The sequence below is a fragment of the Cricetulus griseus genome, chromosome X (genome assembly GCF_003668045.3).
Source record: "Cricetulus griseus strain 17A/GY chromosome X, alternate assembly CriGri-PICRH-1.0, whole genome shotgun sequence".
Taxonomy (NCBI): Eukaryota; Metazoa; Chordata; class Mammalia; order Rodentia; family Cricetidae; genus Cricetulus; species Cricetulus griseus.
In genome coordinates this window covers 16,111,656-16,132,763 of record NC_048604.1, presented here as the reverse complement: position 1 = coordinate 16,132,763, position 21,108 = coordinate 16,111,656, and the positions used below count along the sequence as shown (strand labels likewise).

Here is a 21,108-nt window from a genome sequence, read left to right as displayed (position 1 = left end):
CTGAATTTTAAAAATGCTTTCCCGAGAACCTCCCCCTTGAGGCCTGAGAATCACTGAGCGGGTCAAGGCTGTTTTAAACAAAGTTGTTCCCCCACCTGCACCCATTACTCTAAAGCTGTTGGGAAGAAGTCCTTACTTGACTCAGGACTCAGGCCTAGTCCCACCCACTCCCCTAGGACCAAGAAGCTTTAAGACCGGAAATAGGAGCTCTTCCAAAGCAGCTTGAAGCTAGGTGGAAGACTGGGATAGTCCCAGCCATTCCCACGTCAGCATCCTTGTGGGCTATAAGAGCGGGCTGCGCAGAGCCTGCCGGGAGATGTAGTACTTAACGCAGCTCCGCGCCTGCGCCCAGAGCAGTTGCCGGTGAGCTTGGAGAGCCGTGGGCGCAGAGGCGGTGAGTCCCGGAGCGGCCAGAGGGCGTGGCTGTCCCTGGGGCGCGGGCGCGGGTTTCGGGGCTCCTTTTGCAGGCTGGGGCCACGCAAACTGGCAAATTTCATATGTGCCTTGGGCGCCAGGCTCCAGGAGCAACGAGGAGCGGCGGGCCCCTATTCGTTCAGGGACCCCGCCGCCGCTCCCTGCGACCTGGCCAGGCCTTGCTGGGAGTCCTGCAAGACTGGGAGTGCCCATCTGGGTGGTCAGACATCGTCATCCAGGAGCTTTGGGGGACCACGTCCCTAATATTGGCATGGAATTTAAAACCAGCTTTTAGGCTTTTCAGGGACGTGTCATGCCTGCCGTTTCCCCAAGTGCCCTCTTTATCTTAGAATGCTTTATGGGTAGGCCCTGTGAGGGTGGATTCACCGAGAGGAGGTTTGAAAAAGAAAAAAAAAAAACAACACTGTTCCTTAATGAAGTTTTCACTAGGTAGGGCCCAGGACAGGAAACCTAGAGGGTCACTTCCCTGGTAGACGTGGTGGAAGGTTTTGGGTCAGCCAGGGGAAAGCTAGCCAGCTGTGAGGCTGGAGAAGATTAGCAAGTGGGTCAACAGCCAAAAGACTGCAGATCCTTGGATGTCCTCCAGCAACGGTTACATGCCTGGGCTCAGGAAACTAGAAGCTTCCTGGGAAGGAGTCTTGACCAGCAATAAACTTCCCTTGAGTCCTTACCTTGTGCCAGGCACGCTGCGATTCACTTTCTGGGCCATTTGGTCCTCGAAGGATATTTTTTGAACTTGATGCTATCACTATGTGCAGACAGGGGCTTTTGGGTGTGAGGATTACACAGCAAATTATGTCTAAATCCTGGCACAGAAGTACAGGTTACAGCCACGGTAACGGGTGATAGGCAGTCCATTTTGGTTCAGATGACTGAATGGGAAGAGAATCAGGACAATTTTTCTCTTGAATCTCTTCAGAAATCTTAAATAAGACAGGTATATATGGACCTGCTTCAGTAAATGTAGATGGGGGAGGGGTCAGTAGTATATCTGCATGTGCAGATCCTGAACCCTGTGTAGGCATGTATATGAGGAACCCTGTAACCTCACAGGTTGCACTAAGAATATTTTGACAATTTTAGTTATTTCCGAAGTATTGTATGATCCCTACTATGTTTTTTTTTGAGATCCCCATATAGAAAAACGACTTGGAATTAGACTAGGGATAGCATTAAACCCCAGCAGGTCACCGGGAACTTATAAAAAGGCAGTTACCTTTGTCACTATAAGATATTAGGGAAGTGTTTTTGGTAATGTTATTTACTGAGCACCTTAACTTCACCTAGCATACCCGAGAAAGTAAATTGAATTTTCAGTTAAATTTAAAATACCATATGCTGTTATTGTCCTATTGGACAGCATATCTAGAGGATCTGTGGGTGAGCACTTAAGATTTTTCTGAATATTTGAAATGTATGTACAATTGATAAATGTTGTTCTGGGAAGTGATTCCCTCGCTTTTATCTGAGTTGCAAAACCACCAGCGAGACTGGGAAGTGCTCTTTGAAGCCATGGTGGGAGAAAGCAAAGACAGTGAGTATGCCATCTTGTAACCATTGCTTTTTCTCCTTTTCCTGTTTTCCTGTCTTCAGCTGTACGTGACTCCCCCAGATTATTACAGAGAGGAAAAAGCTGGAATCTGAGAGATAGACCCCAGATAAACTGTAAGATTCTAGAAGAGGTGATGGCTGTGGCCCTGGGCTGTGCAATCCAGGCCTCGTTGAATCAGGGCTCTGTGCTGCAAGAGTATGACACTGACTGCGAAGTCTTCCGACAGCGCTTCAGGCAGTTCCAGTACACAGAAGCTGCTGGGCCTCATGAAGCCTTCAACAAACTCTGGGAGCTTTGCTGTCAGTGGCTGAAGCCAAAGATGCGTTCTAAGGAACAAATCCTGGAACTGCTTGTGCTAGAGCAATTCCTAACTATTCTGCCCACAGAAATAGAGACCTGGGTGAGGGAACACTGCCCAGACAATAGAGAAAGAGTTGTGTCACTCATTGAAGACTTACAGAGAGAGCTTGAGATACCAGAACCACAGGTGAGAAAAAAATGTGCAGTCTCTCTTCTTAAGGGAACAAAAGAGGTACCCAGAATGTGGGGTCTGTAGCCATCATTTTGACTCTGATTCCACAATCCCAAGACTATTCCAGAGACTTTTCTAATGGTCTCTTCTGCTGGAATCAGCATATGGGTCTGAGGTTCTCCACTGTTTCTGACCCCATGCCTTCTCTAGGATACACATATGAGAATGGCCCATTTGCTATTATTATTGAATTAAAATTTCCAGACAGCATAGCTTATCTAGAAACATCAATTACAGTTATCAATACTCTATGGCTTGCTAGCCAGATCCTGCCATGGTATGGCTGATTGTGACCTCTAAGTTTCTAGTGTTTTTTTTTTCCATTTTTTAAGTTTTTTATTTCTAGCAGTTTTTACTTTGTTAATGAATTTATTTTCAAAACAGAAGAAGAGAGTAGGGTAAATGTGGCCCACACATTCTGAACTATTTAGTATTTGTTTCTTTCCAGAATGATCTGACTGACATTAAGTCAAGTAGTCTAGAGAGAATGCAGAGGAAGACAGCATAGTTTAGTGTAAACTAATACACATTTCTACAGTGTATGTGTTCTTCACTGCATGAGAAGACATCATTTAGTGGTCACATGCCAGCCCCTCTGCTTTCAATTACTGTGATGGGACAGTCAGGAATTCTGACCAAGGTTCCAGTGCTATGAGCAGTGTTGTCCCTGGTGATGTGATTTTACAAAGTGGCCAAAAACGTTCTTGGTAAAGGGGAATAAATTCTGTGGTTTTCTGTGGTTTGTGCAAAAGTGCTAAAAATAATATACAAAAGTTATTTGGTTTCTACCTGATCAGCAGGATGTGGTTCTTGCTAGGTTCTTTTCATCTATATGAAGGTTTGAAGGAAGAGTCCCACTCACCCGCTTTTGCCTTCTATTCAGAACCGCCTCTTGAGGCTCCTGTTCAGGGAAGGCATAGGTGAGCACAGGGCAAACTGAACAGAAATAACAAGAGCTTCTATCTGACATTCACAATCTCTGGGGCTTGGGACAGGGGTCACTACAGCAGTTGGCTTCACTGCAAATAGTAGCTTGCATAGGAAGTCACCAAGGTCCCTGTATCCCTAGGGTAGTACGGGGAAGTAGTTTTCCTTACTTTCCATAGCTTCCTAGTTTGGGAGAAAATAGAAGAATTTTGTCTTTGGGAGGTCTGGGTATCCCCTCCACATCTCAGGAGTTGCAAAGCACTCCTGGCACTTGATCACTTAAATGCATTTACAGTGCAGCTGGAGCAGCTGTGGCTGTGAAATGGCACACTCCCCAAAGAGACTTTGTATGACGGAAGGAGCAGGTGGAATAACTCACTAGTAATTATTCGTGTTGGAATCCTGGTACTTTGTATATAATCCTGTACTTTGTTGTAATAAGCACATACTGGTATAGTCAGCTCACCTATTTTTGTTTGTTTATTTGGTTGTTTTTTTTTTAATGCATTGCCTCCTAGAATCCCTGGAGACTATAAAGCTCCGTGTGTGGCTCATGGGACTGTTGGGGAGCAATGGCTGACTTAGAAAGTGGTAAAGTGGCTTATTTCCAGTGGAGTCTAAACTTTGGAGTGATGTTTTTGGCCTCTCTCTCAGATCGACATGGATGACATGCTCTTGGAAGAACTGGCACCAGTTGGAACAGTACCCATGCCACCCAACTTGCACCTGGATGCACCAGAACTGCAAGTAATGGAACCTGTCCAGGAGCCCCCAGTGCCAGAGGCCTGGATTCCACAACCAGGACCACAGGATCTGAACTACAGTGCTGATGCTGAATGCCAGTCCTTTCTGGACCCTGGTAAGGCAAGGGTTTTCTTTTAGTTCTGGGTTTCTGCTTGAGAACTAAAGAACTTTGAGGTTTCTGTTTGAGTTAGAAATACTGATCTCCCAATAGCACTGAACCACTGACATAAAGAAGTGGAGGGCTGAGAAGGAGGAGGACATCTCTTTCTAGGAACAACAAGGAATGATGTCCTTGGGAGCTGGTTGGAGTGATGGCTTTACCCAAGGGACTTTTTACCAAGAATGTTATCTGGGAAAGCCTCTTGTGGGAGTTCAGATCCTTGGTAAGAACACAGTTGTCCACCAGATTTTGTGATGTGAGATCCAAAGGGCCAGTTGCTTTTATGGATGGTATAGAAAGCCGTATTCGGTTAGAGTGCTTTTATGGTATAGACAGCCCCATTCTAGTAGGGTACTTTGTAATATGCTCTCTTCAGATCCTTAAAAAGGATATAGTTACTTATAGGAGGTGAAAAAATGTCAATTTCACCGAGCTGTGGTGGCATTTATTTATTACCAGCATTCAGGAGGAAGAGGCAGTGGATCTCAGAGTTCAAGGCCAGCCTGGTTTACAGAGGAAGTTCCAGGACAGCCGGGGCTATACACAGAGAAACTCTCTCTCAAAAAAATGTCAATTTCATAAAATCCCAAACTAGAATAGTGTTTCCAGAATGTGGTGGGAAGACCTCTTCCATCAGCTTAATCCATAGAAGTGCTGCACACACTAATGTTTGGAGCCCACTGGCTCTGGGTGAGTTCTAGAAGGAGCTCGGTCCACTGGAGAGAGGCAGCTGGGCCACGTAGCTTGCATGCCCTTGTTTTCCTTCCCTTTGGGTTTCTTTCACACAATTTTCCCCCTCACTCCCATGAAAGATTTGGCTCAAGTGTGGCTGTAACCCTTACTCCTATGGGTATATCTAGACCATGTTGACACTTGGACTAAACTGTACAATACTGAGACAACAAAAACAACAAAATGGAAATCAGTGACAAGAACCCAAGTTACAAAATAGAAATGCCTGATGCATGAATAACCAGCAGAAGCTAAGGCCTAGAGTTCCTTTTTACAAGGTCATATGAATTCAGGCAGCATTAGGAGCACCTATGAAGAGCCAGGCCAGACACTGGGGACTTGTTGGTACACAAAGCAGAAAAGCAGCCTTAGCCATCCTGGAGCTCAAAGTTTGGGAGCCAAGTGATGCTTTCCATATATGATATGGAAAGTAATCCTAGAGGGTATAGGATGACAATGACACACATAGGAGAGTCACCTTACCACCAGCTAAGAGGAGAAGGGAGTTAGGGGAAACATCTATGGAAAGGGACCAGAATGGGCCGGCTGAGCAAGCAGTGCAAATGAGAGGGGAGAGGAATCTGAGCAGATGGAGCACCGTGTACAGAAGCTGTAGGGGCAGAAAGGACTCCTGCATTTGCACTGTGAGGGGCCGATAGGAGCAGATAAGCCAAGGTGCTAATGGTGGAGAGGAAACAGCAATTCCAAAAATATTTAGCAAATGTGAAACCTAGGTCCTGTGATTGACTGACTGGGAATGAACAAGAAAGGTGAAAGATGCTGCCTAGGTCTCTGGCCCATGGCCTGGGTATATGGCATAAAGAACTCAGAGGAAGACTGGCTTTCATAGGTCAAGGTAAGCGTACAGTATGACCACACCAGGCCAGAATATTTTTAAGTGATGGTGAAATGAAAAAAAAACCCACTGAAAGTCCATAGTTATACATACTAGTTGAAGCAATACTATATAATATTTGTCATTTATATTCTAGTCTTTATATTGCCTTCATTTCATATTCTGTTAAGAAGTTTAAATTTAGCCAGGTGGTGGTGGCGGCGCACGTCTTTAATCCCAGCACTTTTTAGGCAGAGGCAGGTGGATCGCTGAGTTCAAGGCCAGCCTGGTCTGCACAGCGAGTGCCAGGACAGACAGGGATACACAGAGAAACCCTGTCTTGAAAAAAACAAACAAAAAATCACCTCATTTGGGGCTGCAGAGATGGCTGAGTGCTTAAGAGCTTACTGCTCTTGGAGAAAGCCAGGTTTGATTCCCAGCACCCACATAGCAGTTTACAATTTCGTATAATTCTAGCTCCATGCAATCCAGCGGCCTCCTCTGGCCTCCACAGGTTCCTGCACACACGGTGCACACTCATACACTCAGGTGTGCACACACACACACATAAACTAAATATTTTAAAAACAGTTTCCTCACTTAACTTTATGCCTGACACACTGGAAGTTTGGGATACTGTAGACTATCTGCAATCAGAAAGAAAAATAAAAGTAAAAACAGAGATACTAGCCCTGAGAGCTTAAACTGTATTAAACAAACTATAACTTAGAAAATGGATCCAAATTAGCGCCTCAGAACTGGAACACATGTTCAATTGCCTAAAGCTTTGGATTTTTAGACTCAGTTAATGAGATTTCACTTTGAGTACATGAAAGATGTCAAAGAACAGACCCTTTTGGTGTGATGAAGGATTTGAGAGATGAAAATTTAAAATGTAAATACAAGTCATCTGGAAAGCATTAGAAGGTTTCTTTTTGTTTATTTTTGTTTTGTTTTTCGAGACACGGTTTCTCTGTGTATCCCTGGCTGTCCTGGAACTCGCTCTGTAGACCAGGCTGGTCTCCAACTCATAGAGATCCGTCTGCCTCGCCTCCTGAATGCTGGGATTAAAGGTGTGCGCCACTACCGCCTGGCTTAATTTTTTTTAAATGGGTGCATGTGTGTTTGTCTGAGTGTGGATAACAGGGTCCCATGGAGGCCAGAGGAGGGTATTACTTTCCCTGAAGCTGGAGTCACAGATGGTTGTGAACACCTGATGTGATTGCTGGAAACGAACCCAGGACCTCTGCAAGAGCTGTGCATGCTCTTAACCACTGAGCCATCTCTCCAGCCTGAAAAGGGTGTTTTCATTCAAATGAGTTTCTATTTGTTTATGATTGTGTGTGTGCATATGCTCGTGTGCATGCACGTGTGCGTGTCAGAAGAGACTTTTCGGGAGTCGGCTTTCTCCTACCATGTGAGTTCCTAGTGTCAAACTTGGATCCTCACACCCGTGGCCAAACAGCTTTGCCTCATGAGCTGTCTCACTAGCTGAGGTTGTTGTCACTGCAATTCCTTCAGAATTTCCTGTTACATTAAGTGTTAATATAAGTAATATTTAATGCCCAGCTATAGAGATGATACCTCATTGAGCAGCAGAGCCTGTGTGCCATGACCGCTGCTAAGTGGGGCTTAGGACAATGATCCACTGAACATAGCATGAGAACATTCTTGAAGTACCTATTTGTTAACCTCCAATTTTTTATTTATATTACACTCCACTGTATTACTTCTTTTGCACCATATTCTACAATTATAAATGAGCTCTGAAGTTTAGCAGCTTAAAGGAGAAAATGAGAAGAGGGGGTGATTTAAAAAAAAAACAATTTCTAGGAGCCAGGAATTTCCAGGGGGTTTACAGTGTTCCTGGCTGAGTGTCTGCAAACTAGCAGAACACTCAATTCCTTGCTAAGGGGACTTCTCCATATGCATGTCCTCAGCACAGGCAGCAGGCTTCTCTCATAGCAGATGATTGAAAGGAAAGCAAGATATGTGCCACAGTGTTGTTGGTAACCCAGTCACACACCATCACTTCTGCAATATCCTCATTAGGACAAAGTCACAGATCCAACCCACACTTAAAGGGGAAAAAGAAAATATCACTTGATGAAGGGAAGACTGTAAAATGACCCTCGAAGGCTTATCGTAAAACAACCACTTATCCATTCTTTCTTTCTTGCATTTAAAATTGGATTCCTCTGCAACAATGATTTAATAGCACGTGAGGGTGACACCATTTACTTGTGTGTAGTTATCTAGATGCCACCATGTGATTTCATGAAAGTCCTAAAAGTAAAAAACCTGTCCATTTTGCATTGAATGTCCTTATGACCAAAGGTCCCTAGGTTTATTGTTGGACTGATAGCATTGGACATCTATTCTCAAGAAAGGACTACATTTACATTGTATTGCTTCTTGTTGGTTTTACTACATTTTAGAGTCAGTTGGATCACTATGAGGGGTTGTGTTAAGTCTGAAGACAGGTAGGAGAGTACTGCTATATAAATGATAGTACATTTTTTAATGCCTGAACCTGAGACCAGTTTCTATTTACTTTGACTTTGTCAGGTGTCTTCAACAGTGTTTTATAGTTTTCAAAGTATAAATTTTACACAGACATTATTAAATTTGTTCTTAAATTATTTTAGTCTTATTAACGTTATCACGCATGGAACTATCTTATTCAGTGTGTTTTGGCTTGTCCTTTGAAAGTATAATTACTGTTGATTTTGTGTATTAACCATATAGCTTACAAACATACTTACCTTGTTTATTATGATAGCTTCTGTATGGTTTTATACTCACTATAAAATGATACACCTTATAAATAGTTGCCTAACTGTCTTATGAATAATATTTGTAGAATATCCCCTTTTCCATCTTGGAGGCAGAAGCAGGCAGATCTCTGTGAGTTAAAGGCCGGCCTGGTCTACAGAGCAAGTTCTAGGCCAGCCATGACTACATAGTGAGACCCTGTCTCAAAATACAAAAGAAACCAAACAAATAGGAATGCAAAACTACAATCTGAACTTTGCCTTTCTATCGAATTATTTAGTCCACTCATACTTAGTCTGATTAGTATATAGTTAGAATTATATATGCCATTTACTTATTTAGTCTGATTAGTGTATAGTTGGAATTATATGTGCCATTTACTTAATCTTTTATATGTCTCATAAATCTTTTGTTTCCCCCTTTCTCACTGCTTCCTTTTGTGTGAAGTGAATATTTATAATATAGCATTTTACTTGCTTTATGAACTTTCACTATTTCTAAATTAATTCTTAAGTAAATGATTGCAGTCTACCTTTTATGCTTCAACTTATCAGTTCAGAGTTGTATTAACAATGTCATTAAAATACAGAAATATTAGTCCCTTAATATGTCTGTATTGTTTTCCTTTTCTTTTTGTTGTTGTTGTTTGAGGCAGGGCTTCTCAGTAACTATGGAGCCTGTTCTGGAACTTGCTCTGTAGACCAGGTTGGCCTCGAACTCACGGAGATCCGCCTGCCACTGCCTACTGAGTGCTGGGATTAAAGCGGTATGCCACCACCACCCGGCAGGTTTGTATTCATTACTTCTGGATTGTAATCATATTATTATAGCAAACCTGGTATAAGCCCCACAATACACTGCTATAATTATTACTACACGTAGTTTTAAGGATTTAAAAAAACACAAAAGGGGGAAAGGAAGACAAATACATTACAGCTTTTTGTAAACATTATTTATCATTATGGATGGATTTGAGCAGGCAACTCTACTCATTTATTAGCTGTGTGCAGATTTTTTTCTCACCTGCCTCATATATGCTGTTGTTGACAAATATATTACCTTTCTGCATGCCACAGAACTTGTTTCCTTAAAAGTTTTGAGACAAAAGAAGCAGACCTTTGATTTATAATGCCTTTTCTAATTATATGCTACTTTCATTTGTAGTTACTATCTCAGAGTCTCTCTCTTTCAGACCAAGGGACTACCCTTACTATTTTTAACATTATCTAACTGTTTTCAGGCAAGTCAGTTAGCAATGAATTCTGTGTTGTTTTTCAGGGATATCTTTACTGCATATTCATTTCTGAAAGACAGATTTGTTGAATGTAGGATTCATTTTTCCTTTATTTATTTATTTATTTATTTATTGGTTTTTCGAGACAGGGTTTCTCTGTGTAGCTTTGGAACCTATCCTGGCACTCGCTCTGGAGACCAGGCTGGCCTTGAACTCACAGAGATTCGCCTGCCTCTGCCTCCCAAGTACTGGGATTAAAGGCATGCGCCACCAACGCCCGGCTCCTTTATTTCTCTTTATTTATTTATATGTTTCCTGCGTTGATGGTTTGTCTACATATCTGTCTTGTGAGGGTGTCGAATCCCCTGGAACAAGGGTTACAGACAGTTGTGAGCTGCTATGTGGATGCTGGGAATTGAACCTGGGTCCTCTGGAAGAGCAATAAGTGCTTTCAACCTCTGAGCCATCTCTCCAACTCCAATGTAGGATTCTTAGTTAACAGTTTTCATTTTTCTTTAAGCACTTTGACTGTGTCACCCCATTGCATCTTAGCCTCCCTTGCTTCTAATGAGAACTCAAGAGTTTCATCTGAAACTAAATTGGTGTAATTAAATCTCTAACTAATTTGGGGTTTAATGTCTTAGTAAATTTGCTCTGTACTAACTTTAAAACTTTTATTACAGTCATTTATTTATATGTCTGTGTGTAAAACTTCCTGGACCTACTACATGTATCCCAGAAATTGAATTTAGGTCATCAAGCTTGGCAGCAGGGGCCTTTACCTGCTGAGCCCTTATAGTAGTCCCTCTATTAACTTTAATCTACTAAGTTTTAATCTCTCCTGAAATAGGAGTTCACTTGTAATTGGTGGCTCATTTTTCTGATTTCCAAGGTTTTACACACGAGCACACACACACACACACACACACACACACACACACACACACACACACACACACACTTTATGTCTCTGTCTCTCTCCCTGTTTCTCACTCTCTCTCCCCCCTCTCCCTCCCCCCTATATCTCTTTTCTTTGTCCTCTCCCACTCTTCCTCTCCTATTCTCCCATCCCATTCTCTCCTTTTCTCCCTTCCCCCTCCCTCTTCCTTTCTCTGTCTCCCTCCCTCCCTTTTTCCTCTCTCCCTCTTTCTCCCTTTCTCTCTCTTCCTCCCTCTACCTCTCTCTCTCTCCCTCTCTCCATCTCTCTCCCCCTGTCTCTCCCTCTCTCCCTCTGTCTCTTCCCTTCTCCCCCCTCACTGCCCTGCTATGGTGTGGTTGTGGATCTTTTGTATTTATTCTGCTTGAAATTCAATGAGCTTCCTAGACACTTAGGTGACTCTTTTTCAGTGTACTTAAAGAATTCTAGTTATTGTTTCTTTGTCTATTTTCTCTGCTGCCCTACAGAAATACCAGTCATTCCATACTGACAACGAAGAAGTCCTGTCAGATCAACTGTTTTATAACGCTTAGCTTACTGGGGGTAGAAATCACTAAAATTATCCACTCATTAATTTAACAAAGAATTAAATAACAATAAAGAGCTCTTAGGAAATGACTTTATTGTGTGACAAGACTTTTCCTGTGGAGACACTACACACATGTCTATTCACCCCAGACAGGGAACCCAGAACAGACCAAAGTTTAGTTATCACCAAAGAGAAACTTGGTGCTCCACTGAGTTTTATTGGTGTCGCAGGAATATGGATGAGAGGTGACTTAGAGAATCAGAAATGACTGAAAGACAGCTGCATCACCAAAGTCCATCCCAGTACAGGTGACAGCTCACAAAGCTGGGAACCTGGAGCACACTGCATAGCCTGCAGGCAGCTCAACAAGTTGGAGAGTGTCGTCCAGCTGCCTCCATTATTGGAAACGTCTTCAGGCAGTTCTGCTGCTTTCTGTTTCTTCCAGGCAGCTGGTCTGTGATGGGGGATGGCCTACATGGTTCTCTTATTGACTGATGAATAAAACACTGTGGCCAATAGAGGCAGGAAGATAGGTAGGGCTAGGAGAAGAGGGGAATTCTGGGAAAGGTAGGCAGAAAGGTGCGAAGAAAAGAGATGCCATGGAGGTACCAAGAGGATAGGACACACCAGATGTAGAAATACATAGATTAGTAGTTATGGGTTAATAATTAACACAAAGCTAGCCAAGAGGAAGCCCTAGCCATTGGCTAACAGTTTTATAATTAATATAGCGTCTTTTGTGCTTATTTGGGGCTAAGGGGCTCAGGATCTTTTGGGACAAGAAAGAAACTCCAGTAACAGGTCTGCTCTCAGGGTCTTGGCAGCTCGGCTTGTCTGAAAATGTTCTTTGTAGCTTGGCTTGTTTACTCCTGGGAAGAAGGGGAAGAGTGAATCTGGTCAATTTCAGTGAGTTCCTGGGTTGTTTTCCTTCTGTCTAATAGTCTTCCCTGCAGAATGGAATGTTCAATTTTAGAGGAAATTGCTATACAACAGCTACACATCCGAGTTACAGTTATAACAGTATATTATCGAAAATGTTATGTCCGTAAAAATCTAAGATGTGCATGTGAACAGAAGAATATACACGTAATTGGCTTCTAACAAATGGCAGTCTTCCTACCTCAGACTCCCAGGTGCTGCAATTACAGTCATAAGCCACCACACCTGGTTGGTCATTTTTACTTCATACTTTTAAAAGCATCTGTTCAGTTCACTTGTCCATTTATTGCTTATTTTGTTTATTCTTTGCTGTTTCTTTCCTTTTTTAGTTCTTTATATATACACTGGATAGTAACCCTCTCAGATGAATAGCAAAGCTTTATTTTTACACATTCTTTAAGCTATTTCATTACTCTGTTAATTGTTTCCATTACTGTTCATAAGGGTTTTTTTTTTTTTTTTTTACCTTAATAGGATCCCACTGGCCAATTGTTAGTATTATTTTCCAAGATATTGGAGTTATTTTCAGAAAGGTTTTACTGATACCTATATCAGTACATATTTACCATTTTTTTCTAGTAGTATAAATGTATCAGATCTAACATAAAGTTTTTGATCTTTTCTTTCTTTCTCTTTTGAGACAGGGTTTCTTTGTGTAGCCCTGGCTGTCCTGGAGCACTGGGATTAAATGAACGTGACACCACTGCCTGGCTTCTTTGAACCATTTCAAATTCATTTTCAGTAGCATGAGAGGTAGGGATAAAGTCTTAATTATTTACATGTGGAAGCTGGGTGTGGCACATGCCTTTAATCTCAGCACTCATGAGGCAGAGGCAGGAGGATTTCTCTGAGTTCGAGGCCAACCTGGTCTCCAAAGCAAGTTCCAGGACAGCCAGAGCTACACAGAGAAACCCCATCTTGAAAAACAAAGCAAAACAAAAAAGTAGCATTTACATGTGGATATTCTGTCTTCCAGGTACCATTTGCTGAAGAAATATTTTTTCCTCCAAGTTACAGTTTTGGCAACTTTGTCACTATGGTTCTGTAGTATAATTTGAAGCCAGGTATTGTGATACCTCCAGCATTCTTTTTACTCAAGATTGCTTTAACTATTTGTATCTTTTGTGCTTCTATATGAACTTCAGGGTTGATTTCTAGTTCTGTGAAAAACATAATTTGAATTTTGAAGATTACATTTAACCAGCAGACCACTTTGGGTAACAGTACCATTCTTACAATTTTAATTCTGCTAATTTATGAACACAGAATTTGCTCAATCTTCTAGAATATTCCTCAGTTTCTTTGGTTAGGTTTATTCCTAGGTACTTAAAATATTTTTTAATTATGTATTCATTGGCATATATAAATACAGTTCCTGCAGAGGCCAGAAAAAGGTATCAGGTGCCTCTGACCCGGAGTTACAAGCAGTTGTATGCTTCTTGATATTAAGTGCAGGGAAGTACTGCTTAAGCCGTTTTCCAGCCCCTATTCCTAGTATTCTTTTTTTTGAGACAAGGTTTCTCTGTGTAGCCCTGGCTGTCCTGGAACTCTCTCTGTAGACCAGGCTGGCCTCAAACTCACAGAGATCAGGCTGCCTCTGCCTCCCGAGTGCTGAGACTAAAGGCATGTGCCACTACTACCCAGCTCCTAGTATTTTTTGATGGTATAATAGATGGCATTGCATTTCCTTCTCAAGGTCAGTACTGTTTTTTTTTTTTAAAAAAAAGCTACTGGATCTTCTTTGTTGCTTTTGTTTGTACCCTGCCACTTGGCTGAAATTGTATCAGATCATAGATTCTTCCCTCTTTAGAGTCTTAAATGTAAGAATGTATTTGCAGCTGGGCATTGGTGGCGCACGCCTTTAATTCCAGCACTCGGGAGGCAGAGGCAGGTGGATCTCTGTGAGTTCAAGACCAGCCTGGTCTACAAGAGCTAGTTCCAGGACAGCCTCCAAAGCCACAGAGAAACCCTGTCTCGAAAAACCAAAAAAAAAAAATGTATTTGCAAATAGGGACAATTTAGCTTTATCCTTTTCTGTTTGATTCACTTTCTTTCTCTTGCCTTGTTACTTTGGCTAAAAATTCAAGTGCTATATATAAACGCTGGGCGGTGGTGGTGCACACCTTTAATCCCAGCACTTAGGAGGCAGAGGCAGGGGGATCTCTGTGAGTTCAAGACCAGCCTGGTCTACAACATGTAGTTCCAGAACAGCCGCCAAAGCCACAGAGAAACCCTGTCTCAACTCCCCACCCAAAAAAAAGAATAGAGAGAAAGGACATGGCATAGAGCTTTCAGTGACTTTGGTTAAGTCTTTTCCAGTAGCCTGATGATTAGTTTGTGGGTTTTAATGTGGGTTTCTGTGTTATCCTAACACATTTCAGATAAGACTTTAAGATGGCTTTCCTAATACTGCAACATGACAATCTGGTCGGAAGTAGGGAAAAGTACTGGCAAAGATTATGGTTTCTGAGTTTCTCCTTTTCTTTGTTCCAGCCTCCACCCTCTGCTGAACCATTACCATGTACAGGGATGCTTTTTCTTGTCCTCTGTTCTCTCCAGAAGGATCTGTATTTTCACATATCTCTCTTTTCACAACTAACACCAGCTACCTCCAAGGCTAGTTAGCCCTTCTCTGGCTGTTTCAATCCTCTGCCCAAGAGAACTTGGGTATTGGGTGGGTATAATCACTATCTTGGTGTGTTCTTGAATCATTATTTTATGTATCAGCTTGTTAATCTCTTCCGAGTTTTAGTTCATGCCCTTCCTTTCCTCACAGCAGCTTTTCTCTGAGCCGTGACCCTCAGCTTTTGAAAATCTATTCCATATTTTCCCTTCATCTCATCTTAACTTTGAAATCCAAACAAAAATCAAATAGTTAATTTTGAACTATGTTTCTCTTCTTTTTGAGGCAGGGCCTCACTCCGTAGCCACAATTGGCCTGGAAGTTGCAATCCTTCTATCTCAGCCTAGAATTACACCCAGCACAGAAATCCATTTGAGTCCCAGCTTTCATTTCTTAGTCTCAAAATGGAAACATCTTGTCTTTTCTTGATAAAACAAACAAGGAATCTCTGTCCATTTCTCATGTGTTAATCTAAAATACAAACTTTCCTTTGGATTAGTATTTGCTTGTGTGTGCTATTTTAATAATTCTAACATTTAATCATCAGCCTATTTGTTAGCTCATTTCCATACCAAATATTACTGCAGAGCAGTATTTGTGCCCAGCAGTGAGGATGGAGAAAAAGAGGTAGGAAAAATATGGTGCCAATGAAGGCTGGATATGGCAGAGAGAAAGTAGTACTTCAGATGTTAGACAAAAACACTGCCTAGCAGTTCATTTTCATTATTTATTTTTCAATGCATTTTCTAGACTTGCTGAAACATAGACTACTTTTTGTTGCTGCCAATTAAGTTCAATAAAATGGAAATGCTTCTGTGAAGGTATCAAATGAGTTTATTCCAGTAAGCAATTTCCTAGCACCTATGTTTACACCCCTCTTCTTTGACACATGTTTATAGCACTCTTCTTTGACATGTATGTTTAGACTGCTCTTCTCTAAGCACTCAATAGCAGTAATTCCAAGTTTTTAGTATACCAACATTTTGTAAAGATTTACTCCATATTTTAGCTCTAGCACAAATAAATGTATTATCAAAATCAGTACAGAACTAATACATTGCTTTCAGCACACGATCCATTCGTTGTTTTATTGTTTGAAAACACCCTCTTCGAAGTGACTCCAGATGAAGGAACAATAATTGTGGAGGAAACGGGCATGAGGAGGCCCATGTATCCATGCAATCAGCCTGTATTCTAGAAACACCTTTGATAAGCCACACTGTCATGTTTCTCGCTTTTTGCTTCTGTGACCAGGTTATCAGTTACCAAAGCTTGACATGAACTTCCCATTGGATCATAGAGAAGAGCCATGGGTGAAAGAGTTACAGGATCCCAAAGAAATGAAACAGTTGCTTGATTCCAAGATTGGTAAGTAATGGCTCATTTCTAGTCTCAGGAAGAAGGGGAAGAACCAGCAGTCATGGGGGCAAAGAGCTTGGAAGTGTGTCTAGGAATTCCTACATTCACTATTTACATTCACTATTTACTTTCCTTCACTTTTTCCCCTTTTTCCAAACACAATCACATCTTCAGTTCCTATTTCTTCTCAGGTTTTGAGATGGGAATAGAAAATGAAGAAGATAGTTCAAAAGAGAAGAAACTGGAAACCATGTACCCATTTGTTGTAACTTTAGAAGGGAATGCTCTCCATGGGCCCATTCTGGAAAAAGACTATGTGCAATTAGAAAATCAATGGGAGCCATCCCCAGAGGATTTACAGACAGATCTAACAAAACTTGTGGAGCCTCAGAACTCTTCTCTAGGAGAGACACCTGAGAGCTCCAACTTGGAAGAACCTCTCAACCCGAAGCCTCCAAAGAAAAAGAGTCCTGGGGAGAAACCTCACCGATGTCCTCAGTGTGGAAAATGCTTCGCTCGGAAGTCACAGCTTACCGGGCACCAGAGAATTCATTCAGGAGAGGAGCCTCACAAATGCCCTGAGTGCGGGAAAAGGTTCCTGAGGAGCTCTGACCTTTATCGACATCAGCGACTTCACACAGGAGAGAGACCCTATGAATGCACTGTCTGTAAAAAGCGATTCACTCGGCGCTCACACCTTATTGGGCACCAGAGAACCCATTCTGAAGAAGAAACATATAAATGTCTTGAGTGTGGAAAGAGCTTTTGTCATGGATCAAGTCTCAAAAGACATCTGAAAACTCATACAGGTGAAAAGCCTCATAGATGTCATAATTGTGGGAAAAGTTTTAGTCGCCTGACAGCGCTTACTTTGCACCAGAGAACACACACAGAGGAGAGACCTTTTAAATGTAGTTATTGTGGGAAAAGCTTTAGACAGAGACCAAGCCTTGTAATTCATTTAAGAATCCACACAGGGGAAAAGCCATACAAGTGTAGTCATTGTTCTAAAAGCTTCAGGCAGCGAGCAGGCCTTATCATGCACCAGGTCACACACTTTAGAGGACTTCTTTAAGAATGGTTAAGAGAAGCAGGTCAAAGTTAACATTGGAGCCTGCAGTAGCTGTTGATCTTAGAAGCCTTTGCTCTGAACTTATAAGTACAGCTTTGAGGGGTGCTATTTTTCAAAACCATCTTTCAAAGTGTAAGAGCTCGAGAGTGTGTATCTAGTCTTACAGTTTTTTTCTGAATTTAATACACTCTGTCTTTTTCTGTTGTCTAATTGCAGTGGAATTTTTTGGTTCCAAGGCAACTATTTGATAAGCATAGACACAAAGCATATAAATGGTGGCAGTTGTTTATAGGTAGAACCAATACAATGGATGAACAACACTGTCTGCTATAGCACTACCACACTTGTTGTCCTGTATAATTATTAAAGACAACCATATGAAAGCAACCATTTAGATAGATGTGCCTCATGTGCCAAGAAACGAGGCAGCGAATTTTGTCAAACAATAAAAATGTTTCAGTGGGATTAGAAGGAAGAGGGTGTCGTTGGCCTAAGGAACAGGCTTGTTTCCATTTACAGTTTTATGCTTGGAATTGTGATTTTTAAGTTTGGACTTTTGTGGCGTTCCCTGCTCTGCTTAGTTGACCGTCTGGTGATGGTGATTAAAGTAGAGTTCTAGGCTTGTAACTGTTTGCTAAGTCGAGCGGAAATAACTTGCAGTTAAAGTTGTACAAGTAGAATGTAACTTTATTTAGATGGACTGAAGAATAAGTATCTGTGTTTTTTCATTCTGCCTTGGTATTCTCTCATGTTTATTTCAGTGCTTTTGAAATTGTATCATTTTCTAACTCAGTGTCTCCCTAAGTATGTGTTATATAATGCTTTTTTCTGCAAATAATTTTGGGAATTGCTTGTAGCTGTTTGTCCTTCATAGATTTGTTAAGCACATCAGCATATGAGACTCTGGGAAAGGCCCTGGTTTAGGAAAGGAGGCTAGGGTGCCTCTTGTAGTTCAGTGCTTTCCAAACTTATTTGACCCCGGGATCTTTCATGTACACATGAAAATATTACTTGTGGTAATATTCTGCAAGGATCCCGTGGGACACATCGCCTTAAACCAGTGTCTGTAGCTATCAGTGTAGTCCTGTAGTTCTAAACCTAGTGATTTACAGTTGCCAGGATTTTATAAAAAAATTATTTGAAAATATACATCTTTTGTATTATACACACATCATTTCAAGGACATCATCACTAATTCACATAATTTGTGGGTTACTTAGTGATTTGCAGCCTCTGAATTTTAATTATACTTACACACACACACACACACACACACACACACACACACACACACACACACACCATTTTAAGAGGGGAAGGTCACTAATTCACATATTATGAATTACCTAGTGATTCTTAACCTTTTTGAATTTTACTTATCACACACATTCATACACATACAGAGTTGCTACTTATATAAATGTTCTCATGTAATCATAGTAACAACTCAAATCTCATAGTAAGGGAGAAAGTCATTATGAATTAAAGTTGTTGATATGTGAAAATACTCGTTGAGCTTAGTCCTTGTTATTAGATACAAGAAGTGGGACATTCAAATATATTCCCTATATGAAGATACACAGTCATCTTTAAAGTATAACTAAGGAAAATAGGTCTCTTCATTGCATTCAAGTTCTTTGAAGTGATATATAAGTATTTGGCGGGTATGTATCATGTGCCTAACTTGTCCTGTTCTAGTCTTAATGGAAGCTAGTAACAAAACAGAATTCATGTGTAAGGCTCAAAGAGTTTATAATATCTCTAATTAAACAAGAGTTGGGAAACAAATGAAGAACAATACAAGAGAGCTTGTAATTAAGTGCCAAATCATATGAAGTGCCAGAGCCAGGATGTGTCTTTAATTCTTGGCATCCAGGTCCCTGTATGATGCTGCTAATAAATCTGGGATTAAGATTAGACCCCAGCCACATAGGAGGAGTCTGAATGTAGAGATTAAAAGTACAGAATGTAATGGCTTCTCTCTCTCTCTCTTGTGGAATTGCATTCAAACCAGAACAGTGCCTTAGAAATGGATGTGCCCAACTGCTCTGTATTTATACACTATTTTAATAAAGTGGAAATGTATATATGATCTTTTTGATTCTCTTGAATTCAATAATCATTTGAATATCTTAGAGCTACTTCCTAAGCAGGGGCAGCAAGCACCCCAGTAGACTTCTCTATGCCCATCCCACAATGGTATCACTTTTCTGACTGTAACCTTAGTGCTATGTGTAGCAAGCTGGATTAGTGGCGATCATAATATGAACTGTATCCTTCCCTCCTCTGTATCATGAGTAGATTTATACAGGGTAGAAAGCATCCTGTATTCTCCCCTTTGCTCTTACTGTGCCCTGTATAGAATAATAACCATTAATAAACATCCCTGGCATTAAGTGAAGAAACTGTGAAGTAGTTCTTGGGAACAGGTTACATTGTTAGTACATTGCTTGCATATGCCTAATTGGGGCATATACAGGACCTACCTCCTATCATTAAGGGTAATATACAGGACTCACCTCATACGTACTAAGAAGACTAAATGAAATATATTTTGTTCAGGTCGTACACAGTATCAGCATTAATAAATATCAAACATATTGTACTTTATTTCTTTTAATGTAATAATTAAAACATTTAAGATTATGGATTTTTCTCTTAAGTATGGCTTTAGTCACATTCTATAATTTTTAGGAATAATTTTCTTGATTATAAAATTGTTTCTGATAGTTTTCATTATAATTCCCCCTTTTTAGCCTAAGAGCTGTACAGTGTTGCCATTTTTTTTTCATTTTTTGTTTTTCTGTATTGTAATTGAAAAATTGGTTTCATTCCATTGCAGCTTTTAAATCTCATTTTTAAAAGACTTGTATTTATAAAATTTGTTAGGCATCCTAACAACTATAGAAGATAAAGGTTTTATTGGTGGACATAATATTTAGAGTCCTGGTCTCTCCACTGCTTTAATATCTATCTTCCTCAGCATTCTTGTGAAGGAACAGAGACATAGAGATTGGGTTGCTCCCAAATCTGCCTCCCTGCACACCACCTTCCCTTGGTTAAGGGGAATTTTTTTAATGCCCTATGAAATTATATATTACAATTTGAATAACAGTCTGAGTAAACAGAGATCAAGTGAACTAGGAGTATAGGAGTAGCATGGCCTCTCCAAAGCGGACTCAGAACATTTACCCCCAAGATCCCATCCTTGCCTCTCCTGAGAGCAGACAGAACCCATAGGAGTCCCTTTAAGGGTTTCCACAACCATCGGCTCCTAAACAGCAGGGCTTATTCATTGCTTGACAAGATTTTTCACCCAAGGGCTATAAATAGTGAGATCAGCCCCCTGCTGGCTCACAAGGAGGCACAAGAAAGGCATTACACACTGCCCCCTTGCAACTGCAGTGCCCAAAGCAGTGTTGGGCTCTTCCAGAAACTGCTCAAGCTGCACCCCTTTACCCTCTGTAGGTGCTTGTCTCCTGACCTGGACTAAATATGCTAAAAAACCAACCAGGGCTTTCCAGCCCAGGCCTGCCCCTTCTTGTACGGTCATCTGTAGCACATGTGGGATGTAGAGACTTCACCTCTTAGTCTTTCAGCCTTGCTAATATGTTTTCTCAGTTCCCCAATTCAGGCACTTCACCACTGCAATGTCCGCAAGGGACTAGGTTCCTTTCTCCACTCGATGACATAGGTTTCCTTTTGTCAAGTCCTTTCCAGCTT

The 21,108-nt window shown here is 41.2% G+C and overlaps 1 protein-coding gene across 2 annotated transcripts; it reads left to right on the top strand.

The window, feature by feature from the left end:
* Positions 1-244: 244 nt before the first annotated feature.
* Znf449 (zinc finger protein 449) lies at positions 245-19,477 on the top strand. Of its 2 annotated transcripts, none has more exons than XM_027433389.2 (5): positions 245-394; positions 2,029-2,474; positions 4,101-4,305; positions 16,209-16,322; positions 16,505-19,477. In XM_027433389.2, exons 2-5 carry the CDS (start codon positions 2,121-2,123, stop codon positions 17,386-17,388), a joined length of 1,557 nt encoding a protein of 518 aa, XP_027289190.1. In that variant the 5' UTR covers positions 245-394; positions 2,029-2,120; the 3' UTR covers positions 17,389-19,477. The 2 variants fall into 2 exon arrangements, with proteins under 2 accessions (XP_027289190.1, XP_035305885.1); XM_035449994.1 differs by lacking the exon at positions 245-394 and adding an exon at positions 656-864.
* Positions 19,478-21,108: the final 1,631 nt, after the last annotated feature.